Raw genomic sequence first — 17,194 nt, 5'->3', positions numbered from 1 at the left:
TGCCATATTTTTTTCAGTTCTACATTTATTCTTGGTACATTTTAGGCCTCTAATAGCAAGTACAAAATCGACAATAGCGAAAAATACATGTGACACTCCATGTAAACATGATGAAACGACTAGTAAGTAAATTGATGATAATTTCAAGAAATTTACATGTAATATCTTGTAATAACTCAATTAAATTAGTTGTTATTAAATAAATTAACAAAATTTTGTAAATTGTATAGTTCTTCAAATATCAATTGCAGATTATAAAAACCATCATATATACCTCGTTTTATAAATTAATTATTTTTTTACTTTTAAAAATGTGTATATCTTATGCGAGAAATTATTCATTAAAAGGTAATTGAATCATTATGAACTTAGAAAAAAATCATCATTATACCTCGTTAACTTGCTACAACTGCATATTAAATTATAAAACGTAAATAGACGAGTAAAATGTACCTGCCTGTAATGGAGTTTGGTTTTAAAAGGGTACCAGACGTGAACTGGGCCATTTTTGTATCCCATCCATCCGTTTTTTTCTGGAAAATGAAATTTCAAAGCAAAAACAATAAAGGAAAATAAATTCTTTGCAAATAAAACAAAAGAAAAAAAATACATTTCAATTCTAAAATATCATTATAAATAATAATGGTAGACAGAATCGTTTGAACTAGTCATCATTTGATCGAATTATGATGGGTTGTAAAGAGGGTGATACCACCTTCTTTGAAAACATTTCGTAATTCTGATTTTATGTTTACCCATATTAAATCTATAGGTTTAAATATGCAATAGTAAGTAGGTAGTCTGAGAAGAGTATGACCCTGTTGTTTGCACAGCTTGTCAATATGATAAATTGCCTCTAATTTTAGACCTTTAACAACAGTAAGCAATTCTTTGTTTATTGGGCATTTTTTACGATCGCTGACAGGAATAGGAATATTTTTTTCAGACTTAAATGCTAAAATTTAAGATTTGTTACTACTACTATTTGGTATCTCAAGAAGTTGTCGCCAGTAGTAGGATGCGTTCTCCATAATGATTACTGGTGTCCATTAAACCACTTTTCAAATAATTCTGCTGTCATATCTTCATGATAATGAGCTGCACAGTTTTTAATTTTTTGAGCAGATATTAATGAAGCATTAGGCACGAAACCGACTTTGCTTCCAGCGTGTACTATTATAATGCGTTTCTCTTTATAACATGGCCCATTCAAACAGCAATTTTTACTATTGTCAACCCAACCAAAATTTATTACATCGTGATTGTCAAACCATGTTTCATCTAGATAAGTTATGTGTCTATTAGAACTTCGGTAGTTTTTTATCTGACGCAAATAATCTTGTCACCATCGAACGATCCTTGACGATTCGGTTATTGCCATCCGTTTATTTAGTTTTTTGTGTTTAAAACCACATGCTGACAAAACTTGGCGCAATGTTTCTAAGCTGGTATAATTGTATTCTGAATAATTTGCTATATTTTGCTGTATTACTTCTAATGTCGCAACCCTGTTTTCCTTATAGACTATAAATTGTCCTATATATAAAATCTTGAGTAACTTTGTCAACTGATTCGTGACTACTCGATAAATGGAAAATTTATTTACTCTAGTTAATTCAGCAATTCTTATTACGATTGCATTATCAGATTGCTGAATATTGTCCTTTTTTAAACATTCAAATATATTTAAAATATCTTGCTGCGTTTGTAGAACTAAATCTTTATTATTAAATTCATACCTGTTTTTATTCTCACTACACTGTGCAATTTCATTGTCTTCATTCGCCCATGGTCTAAAGAACGCCTAAATTTCTATTTATTTAAATAAATTTATTAATTAAATCAATCTCGCCAAGCGACGCCAATGTCTGTACGTTGTGTACATACAGCTTCGGCCAATATTAAGATTAATTAAGATTCGTTGTTTTCATTGGTAAACAATTCCATGTGGTCGGACGGTTTGTTAGATATTTACTGAATTTTATATGGTTAGTAAACATTATTATTTTTCAATCCTCAATTTGGTATGAGTGCTGTGCTTATTCATGAAATATTGATTGATCCTCGCATAACTGTCTTCTGCAATTGATATTGAAAGAACTATATATTCATAATATATATTTTATTATTATAAAAATTGACACAAATTTATAGTCAATTCAATTAATCTTGTTGATAATCTTGTTAACATAATTAGATAATTAGGACTGATCTTAGAAAAAGGGTGTGTATCTAACGAATTAATGATACAAAAATTGGACTGCAAATAAATCGGGAACATAAAATTATTACCTAAAGGTAAAGTTTCTAGGAAAGATTGGCAGTAATAAAGTGCAAGAGGTATGAGATAGAAGATCGAATCGAGAGAGAGGATAAAATTCAGAATAATTACCAGAATGTATCACAGAAATAATATAACATTAAAATCATGAAATATATTTTAAGAACTAATATAATAACTATACTGTTGGCTATTATACTGATATTTCTTTGTCTAGATATCTGCCAAGGACATGATGAAGTGTGTGACCATCAAAAAGAAGCCAAAAAATGTGACTGCACTTACTGTGAAGTTTTTGGATCGGTAATCTATTATTTTATCAATTTTTTCATTTAATTACAATCTCGCACTATAAAAGGGTCGTGGTAGGAGCTTATTAAAATTAAGCAGTTATAGGAATAAATTGAAAATATAATTATAATTAGCATTTTACTATAGAGATAGATTGTTCTCTTGCAGAGGTGAATTTTCCTGTAATCTTTATTTCAAATAAGAATTGTGATCTGCATATGCAGTTAGGCACATAAAACATCTGAGCAAAGATCATTATTTGTTTAATAATTGTTGTTTCAGTTGATTAGAATATTGATTGAGGTTTGATTTTTTCCTTCAATTTATTATGCAAATAAAAGAAAGTCCATTGTATAAAATATCTAAATTTCAATTGTAAATATGTTTTCTCCAAACATGAAGTTGATAATATTTATCAGCTCTATCAAATGTTCAATCTTTTGAATTATGTGTTCCTGCGCAAAGATATATTGCAATCTAAATCTTTGTTATTATTCACAAAACTATAATATTCATGAATTCAAGATTATATTAAAGATGTTTCGTTTATTTTTTCCCTATTCCTTTGAGCATAGAAACAAATGATAATTTTAATTTTTTTTTAATTATTTTATGAATAAGAGGGTATACAATTTCAGTTTTTATTTTATTGTATTAATTAATTCAAACATTTATATATTAGACCGTAGGAAATTATACACATAAAAATAATGAACTAAGGAATAGACTACGAATTCGACTACACCAGAGACGAGAGAAAAGAACAAAAGACACTTGCAAAAATCCTCCTTCCAATACAAATGTCAGTGCTACTAACTCGGCCAAAATAAAGACTGCTATTAGTAAATTAGAAGAAAGAGTACCGTTACCCTCTTCACCAACAAATATACCTCCTACACCTTCCATCAAATCATCTGACTCCTCTATTGCAACATCCTCGTCAACTTCTGCAACAGATGATATACATGGATTGGTTAATTACATTGAAGGAAACTCCGCTTTAAATAAAATAGAGTTAGCTCAAAAAAAGGCTGCTAAAAAGGCTCGACAACGACAAAAAAAGGTATTTTTCCAAATTCACTAAACTATACTATAAAGACATTATATGAAAGTTGAATGAATAATTTCGCAATGCGATCTAAGTTCCTTCAAATACTTGCATAATTTCTTGTATAGTATATATTTATATATAAATATTTATACCTAATATGAACTATTTACTTATATATTTTTCACACATTTATAAATACAGTGTAGTCCGTAATAAGCAACCGTTTTTATCGACTTGAGTACAGGGATAGATTTTAATGAGCCATTATGACAATACATCCTTTATTACGACTCGGCTTACAATGACCGACCGCTTATAACGACGGAATTTCAAATATAATTGTCTGGTTACAACTACGAGCATTGACGTGTTTATAAATGAATCGTAGGTATTTCTGATTTAAATGCGACTGTTTATTTTATGGCAATAATTAATTTGTGGGTAACAAGTGAGTACGCGCACAAAAATGACTTCTACTAAACCAAAAAATTCATTGAAGAAAATAGTGTAATAATACAATGAATAGAAGCTGCTGGCAAGTCGAATGTAACGATTGCTAAGAAATTCAGTGTAAATCATTCAACAATATCCACAATTAAGAAAAATAAAGACAAGATAGAACATTTGTCCAATGCGAATGTTTTTAAGTCGGAACCCATGAGGGTGTCGACTCACGAATACGTGAACGTAGCACTATTACAATGGTTTAAGCTACAAAGTAATCTAGAAATACCTTATGCGTCAACAAAAGGCACATTTTTTGTTAGACACCTAAACATTCTCAATTTTAATTGTTGAGCGAGTTAGATTAATTGTTTCCAGAGAAGACACAATATTGTCGCCAAAATTGCTGAACAGTTGTTGTCGGTTGCACCAAGCGATGTGACCGAGTGGCAAATAAAAGTAAGGACTGATTTGAGAGCAAAATTTATTGACAACGAAATATTTAATTCAGACGGAACTGGATTATTCTATAAACTAACGCCAGATGAAACTCTAAAATTTAGAGGTAACAAATGGTCGGGAGGAAAACTTTTGAAAGACAGCATAACTGTGATGGTTGCAGCTGACATGAGAGCACAATAAAAAAAAGTTGATAACTATCGGCAAATCAAAGAACCCAAGATGTTTAAAATATGTACGATCTCTGCCGGTAGGTATGAGAGCAATCGCAAGGCTTAGATGACATCTATTTTCAGCAAATGGGTACGCGAGTGGAATCGTTAACTGACTAATAAGAAGAAAAAGATCCTGCTTTTTGTTGACAATTGTCTAGCTCATCCCTCAATCAGCGACTACAAAATATGCATTACAACCTATAGATCAAGGAATAATTAGAGCTTTAAAATCAAAATTTCGTAAAAACCCGGTTCTAGAAATTGCCACCAGTCTTGATACAAATGAAGACACCGGCAGTTGTAAACATCAGCAGATTACAGTACTGGATGCCATTCTAAAAATTTAAGACGCCTGGAACAAGCTTACGACAGTTATAAACACGCTATCTGGGCGAGATCTGAATATAGGACTGCTAATAGAAAATGGAGAACTTGCATAATATTCTCTGATGATGATTTCGCAACGTGTGAGGAGCCAATTGACGAAAATATTTTACAAAATATTATCGTCAACGGTCAAGATAGCGACGATAATAATGACGACGGCCAGGAAGAAAATTGTACCACTCTGAGTTCCTATAAAGCTCTAAAAGCTACAGAAGTGCTAAATGTTTGTTTGCATAATGCCGTCCTTATTTTTTACTATAGAAACAAAAATGAAAACCAATGAAAAATTGAAGACTTTTTGCACTAGGTGCTTTGTTATTAGTTAGCTACATGTAATATATATATATGTAGATTATAAAGACCGGCACATTATGTACTTAAATTATGTAGTACATATGTTGGTTATTGAAAGTGATACTAGCTTTTTTCATTCTTTGTTAAGTGCATACGTGTGTGAAATAAATGAATATTTTAATTTAAATATTTTTATTTGCTAGTCGCCCAAATTTTAATAAATACATTAAAATGAGATTGATAAAAATGAAAAATGTCTTTTCGTTTAGTATGGCCTCCGATTAGTAAGAAGTAATATGACCAGTCACTTGGCCGTCGTTATAACCGGTTTTTAATGTACTATTTTAAAACCAAAATGTGGAATATCGAACTTGTTGAGAGATCCTTTCTTTTTAAAATCATAACGTTAATTCATTTATTATGAAAATCATATTTTGGAATAAGGCCACTATACATTATATATTAGACATACTTTTATTATTCTTGTCTAAACGTTTAATGTTAATTTAAGTGTTATTCCAAAATGTGCTTATCTATTTTATATCCCATATGTACTGTAATTTCAAACTTTACTACACCTATGAGGAAGTTGATATGCTGTAATCATTTAATTAAAAAATGTTACTTTAAATAATTTTGTATTGAATCTTCGAGGAGGAAGAAAGGATTAAATCTGAAGAAGAACAAAAGAGACATGAGCAAGAAATTAAATGGAAAGAAGCTGAGAGAAAAAGGGAGCATGCAAGGAAACAAGCTGAGAAGGAAACATCTAAGGCTGCCGCGGAAGCTGCTGCTACTAAAGGTAAAAAGTGTTTATGATGAAATGTTTTTATTATTTCGTATTTAAAACTTCAAAACTTGTATATTGACAGATAAATGTATACATTTTTCTCAAATATCTCATTAATTAAGTACTTGTTTTATATAATCAAGAAGTGATCCTATTCCGTGGTCTCATTCTGCCTATTTCAAGCAACAAATCATCTCTTTTTAGTGATTTCAATGCCTAAATCTGCCTACTAATTGGCATTTCACCAAGGAAATGAAAATATGACATCAAGAAAATTGATTCTATTATTATGCTCAACCTCGATTGTGAATTGAAATTTCTCATGATAAGAATTGAATTTTTTACTTATGTTTTCAATTTGATTCTTTGGTACAGCAGTAATGCAAACATCTACATATAGGAAAAAGAATAGAATATTTATATCAAGTTTGCTTAGTACCGTTTCCTAAAGATCTTGTGGTTGTGTGCTATAACACTTGAAATGGAAGCTCTCTTAGCACAACTATCAATTTGTTTGTATATTTCATTTTCATATTTGAAATATGTTGTTGTAAGTATGAGTTCTATAGCTTTTATAAATTCATTTTGAGGTATTCTGTATATTCTTTGATTTTGTCCCATTTTTTCATTAATATATTTTTCACAATGGTAATAGGAATATTTGTATATAAAGAAACCATTTTTAACGAAATAAATACATATTCATATTAAGAAACCTGACATTCCCTTTCGACCGATTGTTTCAAGTATTCAAACTCCTCTCACCCCATTATCTAATTATTTGAAAAATATTTTGAAAAAAATTTTATATCAAAACAAATACTATATCAAAAACGCATAGGATTTCAAAGAAAAAAATTAAAAGTATCGAAATTCCTAATGAATATGTATTTATTTCGTTAGATGTGGTTTCTTTATATACAAATATTCCTATTACCATTATGAAAAATATATTAATGAAAAAATGGAACAAAATTAAAGAATACACAGAAATACCTCAAAATGAATTTATAAAAGCTATAGAACTCACCCTTACAACAACATATTTCAAATATGAAAATAAAATATACAAACAAATTGATGGTTGTGATATAGGAGCTTCCATTTCAAGTGTTATAGCATTGGTAATGGAAGATCTTGAGAAAACGGTTCTAAGCAAACTTGATATAAATATTCCATTCTTTTTCCGATATATAGATATTGCATTACTGCTGTACCAATGAATCAAATTGAAAACATAAGTAAAAAATTCAATTCTTATCATGAAAAACTTCAATTCACAATTGAGGTTGAGCAAAATAATATAATCAATTTTATTGATGTCTCATTATATAAAATTAACAATAACAATAACAGAATGGTATACGAAACCAACTTGGTCCTCAAGATATTTAAACTTCAATTCGTCTCATCCTATGTAACAAAAAAGATCAGTGATAATAAGTTTGGCTGATAGATCTACCCAATTATCAAATCCAGAATTAGATGCTTAGCTATTCAAATAGCAAAAACTGCAGAAACTGAAGATACTACAATCAATTTAAAAACAAAACAGAAACGAGACATCAAAACATAAAACATTTTTCCTTACCGTATGTACAAGGACTTTCCCAACAATTATCGAATTATTTCAATAAATATGATATTAGTGTAAGTCATAAAGGACATAATACATTATATAAATATTTCACTAAATTAAAATCTAAAACAACTAGAAACAAAAGGAGTAATATTATATATCAAGTGCCTCGTACTAATTGTGACGCTGTCCACATAGTGCAAACATCTTAGTATTTAGAAAATAGACTAAGAGGTCATCAATACGATAAAAAAATAGAACTGCATTAACAAACCATGAAATATCAAAAAAACATAAATTCAATTATAAAGATTCAAAAATTCTTAAAACGGAATCTAATACACGAAAAAGAGAATTTTTAGAAATGGTTCATATTCATAAGAACGAAAAAGCTATAAATAATAAAAAAGATCTAAATAATTAAAGGAAAATTTATAGCTCTAGTATAGATCAAGTACTGCTACATATTTGAGATGTAAGGATCAAGATAAAATTGATTTTTTTCATTAGAACAAATTTCTAATTTGATTTATTGAAAGAGCAAAAGTACGCTATCTTTTGATAACTTAATTAAATTTGAGTCAATGTCTGACTATTTGTATGAATAGAGTTTAACAACTTTCAAACTACTAATTAGTGCTGGTTTTACTTTAATACTGCTATTTATCAATTAAAGTTATATAATATGTACTATTGCTTATTACTTTATTGAATCAATGTGTAATCAAATTTCATTTTGTTTTTTAGCTCTAAAAGAACTAAAGAAGAAGTCTAAAAAAGAAAGACAAACTGAAAAAAGGAGATTGGCACAACAAAGGCTCGAAATTGAATCACCAGAAGAAAAATCACGCGTGATCGAGGAAACCATACCAGCCATGGTAACAATTAAAAGAGTAGTTGAAAATGGTTGTAGCACTCCAACAGTAACAATTACTTTGAAGGGCTCCACTCCAGATCAAGACAAACTTCTTTATACTCTTGTCAATGGAGCCGACAATACTAGTAATAAATCAAATGAAATGGTTGATACCAAAACAAATAAGGCACTTAAAAAAAGGAAGAAGCAACAAAAGCAAGCAAAACCAAAATCTACAGAGCCAGCAGCACCAGAAGTTGTTTCAAAAGAACTTAAAGTAACAGTCTCTGTCGAAATGAATAAAAATCAACAAAGCAATAACGCAGCTAACAAAAAATCTCTAGAAAATAACACTAAGAAAGTAGATGACAAGATTATGAAACAAAGTAATACAAATCCCAGTCTCCATCAGAATGATATGCCTCTGCCTATTTTATGTTTACCACCAGGTAAATGCTCTTTTCACGTTATAACCATTTTTGAATTTGAATACTTCGCATATTTCTTTTTTTTTTTTCTCCTACTGATTATCAGGTATATTTCATCCTAAATAGATATTAGTCCAACAATTATATAAACAATTTATGTACTAGCCGAGGATAGTTACATTTTAATATATTAGAGACACGTTGTATAATGAGCCCTAGTGCGTCTGCTGGTTCTTATTCAATTATGCTAACCAAATTTCCTTGGTAGCTGGCTGGTGTATTCTTCAGCTCAAATTAAAGCCTACAAATAAGATAGTGAGATGGAAGAACATCGAAACTAGTCGGTGTAATTGACCTCTTTCCTTGAAATTGCGAGCCGGTTGAAATGTGGATATCAACAAAAAGGTCAATAGATGTCACGTTCTTCGTAAGGTATGTAATTTGATATTCGTCAGGGCACTGGCCAGGAAAATAGCTATTTCCTCTTTCAAATAATAACCATATTTTGAATAACTCATAAAGAACTTAATACACTACCAAAATATTTCAGCGGTCTTAATTGGCGAAGACTTCATGGCCAGTAGAAGGCAAAAATTCAAGCTGATCTAATGTTCACACAAAAGTAGGTCCAATAAATTTTTTGTTTCATGTTCGAGCATTTTGTTATCATGTATTTTTACCCGACTGCCAGGAAGGGTTATGTTTTCAACGCGTATCTTGTATGTATGTAATATTCTTTATTACCTTGTATCTCCAGAACTGCTAAACGGATTTTTACAATTGAGGTATCGTTAGATTCGTTTCATTAGCCCAAGTGTTCTTAGATAGGAGATATTTTAAAAAAACCAAAATGGCGGATTTTGGACGCCATGTTGTAAGGTAAAAAAATTTTTTTACTACCAAGCATATCGAGTTGGGTATCAAAATGAAGGATTTTAAACACTGATCGTAAATATAAAAAATAGCTAATTAAAATAATTCAGACCTGTGCGGATAGATGGCACCACTAGGTTTTTAAAACGCGGTATCGTTGTGTTTTCTTAATATTACTTGTTATGGAGCATCGGTCAGCGCGCAACAAACAATTCGGATAGATGGCGCCACTAGGTGTTTAAAACGGGGTATAGTTGTGACTTCTTGTTATCCAAGACTAATATATTTACTACGAGGACGGACCTACGTTGTTACTATAATTATAATTGTCTTGTGCGATTTAAATATCTTCATTATTTGGTAGTAAATTATAATAACATAATAAATTATTATAGGTTCACTAAGACCTTGTACTTAGTTTTGTATTTTATTCACATTCGTTTCGTTCGATTGAATTAGTTTAAGTTGTAAAATGTAAATACTTATCGAGTTAGGTTAGGTTTAGTTTTGAATTTTACTTCCCGAGGGAGCGTTATTCAAATTCTAGTTAGGTACTGGTACTGAATAGGGCCATTTGACGATGGAGAAGCTGTCAGAATTTTCCCAACAACTAGATTGGTTGATGCATATAACGCGACTATGACAGAAAAGTTAGAAAATCTCACAAAAGTATACACCATTAGTGTTGTAGACATCTCATTGGATCCTAAAACATATGGTCAAATACCACGAGAGGAATACTTACCTGAAGATCCTAATAAAACAGGTGGTATACCAAACCAACTCAAATTAGGTGTAGGCTCTCGAGCCATGCTAAGACGGAACATCAATGTTAACCATGGGCTGGTTAACGGTGCTATGGGTGTTATCCGACGTATAGATTGGCCAGCACTACGCAGAGAGCAGTTGGAGCCGGGAGAACTGCCACAAGCAGTATTTGTGGAGTTCGATGACCCAAATATAACAGGGAACCGACCTGGTATTGGAGTCCGGATAGAGCCTTGTGCTACAGAATTTGATGCTTTACGTGGTAAAGACAAGATCGAGCGACGAATGCTTCCCTTAATTTTATGCTGGGCAGTGACGGTGCATAAATTACAGGGCACAACTTTAGACCAAGCAGTTGTAGATTTAAGTAGAAACTTATTTGCAAAAGGTCAAGCTTACGTTGCTTTGAGCAGAGCGAAGACTCTCTCTGGACTTGCTATTAGTTTTGTTGACCCTAACAAATTGCTTAATCAACCACATGACATAAACTCATTCAAGGAATTAATCCGGTTACGTAATCTTAACTAAAAAGACATAAATAAAATAATAATTAAAAAAACAAAAAACCCGCCTGCATGGATAACTACAATTAAAAGTGGTTTTTTCACTTTTTTGTAACATTATAAACAAGATTTCAATCGGAGGCATGAAATTGAATGCTATGATAAATTATTATCATATCAAATTCTGTTTATAATGTTGCAAAAAGTGAAAAAACTACCGTGCTGATATTTCTAAGTGTACAATATGCGGGGACATTGATTTGGTACTGTTTCAATTTATGTTTCTAGTTTTAAGTACCTAATCATTATTTTTTTAAAATACCTTATCATTGAATTTTCATCTTGTTTCAGTCTTTTCAGTTGATTTTTAATTGTAGTTATCCATGCAGGCGGATTTTTTATTTTTTTTTTAATTATTATTTTTCATCTTTTTCTTTATTATTTAAAGTTTAATTGAAACAAAATACAAATAAATAAACAATACTGGTGTAACAGCTTCTTCAAATTATATGAAAATTAAATTTTCCTTTTTCGATGTATCGGGATACAAATAAGACATCAAAATGCGGCATTCCATTGGTTTTACAATTTTCTGCTTTATCACAATTGAGCTCTAGCAGCAACACTAAGATTTGGACATATAAGAGGAGTTCGATGGTACAATAAATGAAAAACCAATTGAATGATAAAATGCGATAACATGTAGAAATGTAGTGGAATACAACTTAGATAGACTAGTGAATGCCGTATGTTGATGTCTTATTTGTAGCCTGATACATCAAAAAACGAAAATTTAATTATCATATAATTTAGAAGACGCCATTACACCAGTATTGTTTATTTATTTGTATTTTGTTTAAATTAAATTCCAAATAATAAAAAAAACACAAAAAAGACATAATAAAAAAATGCTTGAACATGACCCAAAAGACTGTATTGGACCTACTATTGTGTGAACATTACATCAGCTTGAATTTTTGCCTTTCTACAGGCCATGAAAGGTCTCTTGGATTCATATTTTCACGACATCTCTCGTTGTTGGTGGAATTTGGGATTATATTTTTCAACCTGTCCCATAGATAGAAGTACAAACAGGTGATGTTTGAGGATCAGGATAACTAAGGAATCAGACCGTCTAGTCTAGTCAGACAAAAATATATTATGCCGCATTCGTAGTAGCACATAAAAACCTATCTATGATCATTTAAAATGTTTAGAATAGTGGTACCTGATATACTCAATCGGCAAGACATTTCTATCTTCACAACAAGGTAGCTTTATCATTTGCAAAAGGGGTTTTTATAGTTTTGAAGCGTTACTTTTTTAAGTAACGAACATGAATCATACTATATCAGTTTTATTTTGGTGATTGATTTTCAGGCGTTTGTGTTTCTTCTACAGCCTACTCTTCAATAAATTGCATTTGCTTATTATTATTGATTGTTATGCTCTTACACGATTTTATTTCAATTATGTGTAACTAAGAATGCATTTATTTTTAAAAAATTATATAATTCTATAATCAAATTTTGACAAAATAGTTGTTGACGATAATCTGAGAAATCTAAAATATCTTGGTCATGGTCTTCTTTTGCAAAACATGTTTCACTGTAAGTCTCTATGATTAAATGCTTTAAATATACAGCACTCCGCATACTTATCTGGCCACGTGCAAGAACTAAAATCTAATGTAGGTACCAAAAAAGAAAAAATATTATCTCAAGATTTAGAAAAGAGATGGAACGAATACTAGAAAAATAAAATCATTGGCAATGGTTCATGTACATAAAAATGAGAAATATCTAAATGATACAAAAGATCTATACAATTTGAGCCAAATTTATAATTATATTTTTCAAATTTCGATCTAACTAGTGAATAAAGAGAATTAATAAGGATATAAACACTATAAGACAAACGATAGAGGAACAGAGATTAGAAAATAAATACTACAGAGGAATGAAAAAAGTGTATTGACAAATAATAAAATATGATATTCAAGTCGGGAAAGACATTGGAATAAATAAATGTTTTTATCAATAATGTAGCTTCACTAAATTATCAATGTAATTATGAACATTCATGTGAATTCGTACAATTAGGAGATGAAATTGAATCTATATATTGTACTTATGGTGAAATTTGTATGGAAACATTGCTACTATTTTAATTAATTGTGGGCCAGAAGCATCATTAACAAACCAGCGATCGTAACTAATTGAAAGTGGAAATGTCATTTGACCTAAATGTGATGACGTCATTATTTCTACCTATCTGCAATTTAATAGCTTTACTAAACAGGGGAATGTATTTGTAGTAAGATGAATCAGCTACATATAAGAGATAACAAGCGACATATGTAGCAAGTATCTAAGGATTGAAATTTCATCGACTTGATTTGTTTTCTTCCCAAAAATTATAATTTATCCCAGATTTATAAAATATTTCAACAAATAAGCAGTTTAAGGTACTTTTTCATTTTGAAATTTGAAGTATGTTGTTATGTTAGTTCTATAGCCTTGCTAAATTCGTTTTCAGGTATATCAGTGTGTTTTTCAGTACATTTTTTTATAAACATTTTCCACATTTGTAAAAGGAATCTTTGTATTTAAAGAAACTATATCTAACGAGATAAAAACCTATTCATCAAGAATTTTGTTATTTTTGCTTTGAAATCACATATGTTTTTGATATATTATTTATTTTGGTATAAAATGTTCTCAGAAATATTTTTCCAATAATTAGATAATGGGGTGGGAGAAGTTTCAATACTTAATACAATGTTTGTCAGTTTTGTGCAGTTTTGGTAGACTATATACAGGGTGTCTTAAATTCATACGACAAAATTCAAGAGGTGATTGCTAGTATGAAATTAAGATCTTTTACTTTGCAAGCTTAATATAATGGTTACGCTAACTGGCGACATTTTGGAAATATGAGAATATTTTACATAATCTTTTTGGGCCAATTTATTGCAAAATCTTTTTGCTGCAAGTCTTTATGATTAATAGTATCCATGAAACAGGAAAGGTATTTCACGGATCCTTAGCATCAAAATGTTATTTATTTAAATGCATCTAAAATTAAGAGAATATATGTATGTACTTCCAATATGTTAATTACTTAATATTAATTCATATTCTCTTGATATATTATAGGTATCACAATAACAAAAGTAGAAGCACCAGTATTAAGTTATAATAATCAAGCAGAAAATAAGGAGGGTCCAAATGGACCCACAATAAATGTTGGAAAGTCAGGAGTTATAGTAGTAGATACTGAAAAATTAATTCAACAAAAACCGAATACAGTGATATCAAAATTGAGTAAAAATGCGAAGAAGAAGAAAAAGAAGAACAAGAAACTTGAGGGTACTTCTTGTACATCTCCAAATGATGATAAAAAAATGATAACATTAAAGAATCCGATATTTCAGTCATATCAGCAACCTCAACAAAACCAATGTTTTGATAAAAATGTGGACAATTGTACGCCTGCTGCAATTTTTACTAATGAAAATGGTATGGTAACTATTCGAAGTACTCGTTTACATCAGTCTCTATCCAATGGAAGATCTGTAAATCCCACACCTTTGACTTCAATCCCTCAATTTCAAGAATCTTCTGTTAGATCCCATGTGCTCAATCAATCGCAAGGACCGGCAGATGATGTAATCTCTGCCTTTAATGCTCAAGAAATTCTTTCTGGATTACCTGGAATAGAAATAACCAAAGTAGATAAGAAAAGTAAAAAATCTGAACCTGAAGTGAGTAAATCTTGTGAAACTGCCCAAGTTTCCATCATACCAGCATCAAATGGTGGTGATAAATTCAGTTTAGACAAGGATGATTGGCTATATGGTTAGTAAAGCTACATATTATATTTTATGTGTGTGTAATTTTGAAAAGAAAGTTTTCCATGAAAACTTAAGTGAAGATATATGTTGCCGCAATTTTAGATATTTGTTGTTTGAACTATAAGAACATGTTTAAATTCTCTTGATTAAAAATAATGCTATTTCCTTATAATTTAATAACAATTATGAACAAATTATTTACTTTTTTTCTTTTTGCACTATTCCTTCCAAGTCATAAAATTCTTGTTCATTCCACTGGAATATAGGTTCAAGTGATTTTAGTTGATATTCAAAATTTGGTGGGAAGCATAGTTCCCATTATGCGTTGTTTAATATTCCCCTTAGAAGACATTTAACATATATTGTGTTAACAAAACACACATCACATTATTATATGCTTAACTTTTTCCAGAAAGTGTTTTTACGCCCAAAGATGTATTAGAAGATGATATGGATGCAGAAGAATTGGAATTAGAAGCGTTTAAGCGCTTTTGTCAGCAATCTGTGCCGCCAAAAAGGAAAGAAAAAGTTGCTCATTTAAATGTGGCTGATATAGTGGTGAAGAAAAAAACTGATGCTAATTTTATTTGAGTTGCCTTGAGTGACAAAGGAAAGTTTTTTATCAAGAAGATGTGATAATTTATTATTTTATTTTTTGGTTATTTGCTGTATTTATATTATTAATATGAAAATCTTGTATTGAATATCTGATGTAATTATTTTTAGTTAGATTTTTACTTCTTTCTCGTTTCTTGGACCCACATGCTTTAAGCTATCACTGAAAGTTGTTGTATTTCATCTTTTATTTTCAAAATGAAATAAAAATATTTATTATAAAAATGATGAAAATTTTCATGTTCAAACTATTTTTTATTATATAAAACTATATTTGTTGTATGACCTGTTTCTATATAATAGCGTTTTGATCATTTTTTATCAATTTGTTGATAATGTCCGCATAAAAAACAATCAAAAACTGTATGTGTGCGTGTGTATTTGTTTACATAATTTAGAAGTTCTTTTCTTTCTTCAGGATAACAAAACAAAATTATAAAATTTCTCATCCGAATACCAATATTCTACATGTTTGTAGAAAATTATTAATACATTAAAATGTCATAATGGAACAAATTCTTTAATAAATAAATGAGGATGTGATTGGAAAAACGTTTGGACACGTCGATTTTTATTTCTAAAAGCACATTTCAAAAAAATCATACAGTTTGTTTCTTATGACAGTGGCCAATACCATCTTTCTTAATTTGAATGCAATCCTCTATTCATTTTTTTAGTTTCTTCAGAATATTCTAGATATAATTCATGTTCAATGTTGTATACCTATTTTTAACTGTTTCTGAAATATTAAGTATTTTCATATGCATTACCAAAATCGACATTAAGAAAAGAAAATTATTTTATTTCAAACCTAATAAAGAAAAATTGGTTTACCTGTATCGCAGTAGTGATCAGTGTCATTGCTATTGTTGTTTAAATTTTGGTAACTGTACATAATAATATTAGAAAAATGGTTCATTTAACAGAAATGCACAAAATAACTATTCTACTAATGATTGGTTGTGGAGATAACACACGGGCACCAATGGAAGTTGCTTGTTTAATTCACAAAATATTTTCAAATTTGCCGCCTATATCGCAAGGAACAATTAACAGAATAAAACAGCAGTTTCGCGAGCTTGGTCGGGTTACATAAATAAAAAAGTGACTGCCAATGCAGAAGTTATGATACCAAATTGGATATTATACTTGAGTTTCAAGAAAACTCATAAATTCTGGTCGTTATCCACCCATCAATTATTAGAATATTAAAAGAAAATAAAAATGATGGCAAATGATAACAATATGATCCAATTAGAAGAGACCTCAGTTTTTTGTCTGAGATTCCTCACTGGATAGGAAAAGAACATACGCAATATGCTGAGAAGCCAATGTGTGGACAGGAATTGTTGAAATCATATCTTAGATACCTTTTCCATCAATAACAACTTGAATGGAGATAAATATTTGGAACTGTTTCAAAATAATGTTCCAACTTTGCCATATTTATATACTATTCCAGTAATCCCAAAAGTCCCTGTGAATATAATATGATTTCAGCATT

General features: G+C 30.1%; 1 protein-coding gene across 1 annotated transcript in view; it reads left to right on the top strand.

Moving 5' to 3' along the window:
• The window catches only part of LOC130450773 (putative autophagy-related protein 11), a 37,243-nt gene extending 21,001 nt beyond the window's left edge, over positions 1 to 16,242 (top strand). The window contains exons 10-16 of the mRNA XM_056789396.1: positions 46 to 122; positions 2,499 to 2,584; positions 3,255 to 3,635; positions 6,077 to 6,224; positions 8,539 to 9,096; positions 14,378 to 15,079; positions 15,488 to 16,242. Of these exons, the coding sequence (XP_056645374.1) occupies positions 46 to 122; positions 2,499 to 2,584; positions 3,255 to 3,635; positions 6,077 to 6,224; positions 8,539 to 9,096; positions 14,378 to 15,079; positions 15,488 to 15,666 (2,131 nt within the window). The 3' untranslated portion in view covers positions 15,667 to 16,242. The remainder of the gene's footprint in view (positions 1 to 45; positions 123 to 2,498; positions 2,585 to 3,254; positions 3,636 to 6,076; positions 6,225 to 8,538; positions 9,097 to 14,377; positions 15,080 to 15,487) is intronic.
• The last annotated feature ends 952 nt before the right edge of the window (positions 16,243 to 17,194 follow it).

This window comes from Diorhabda sublineata, chromosome X (assembly GCF_026230105.1).
Source record: "Diorhabda sublineata isolate icDioSubl1.1 chromosome X, icDioSubl1.1, whole genome shotgun sequence".
NCBI lineage: Eukaryota > Metazoa > Arthropoda > Insecta > Coleoptera > Chrysomelidae > Diorhabda > Diorhabda sublineata.
Note: the sequence above shows the minus strand (reverse complement) of the source record. Positions and strands in the feature narration are given on the sequence as shown.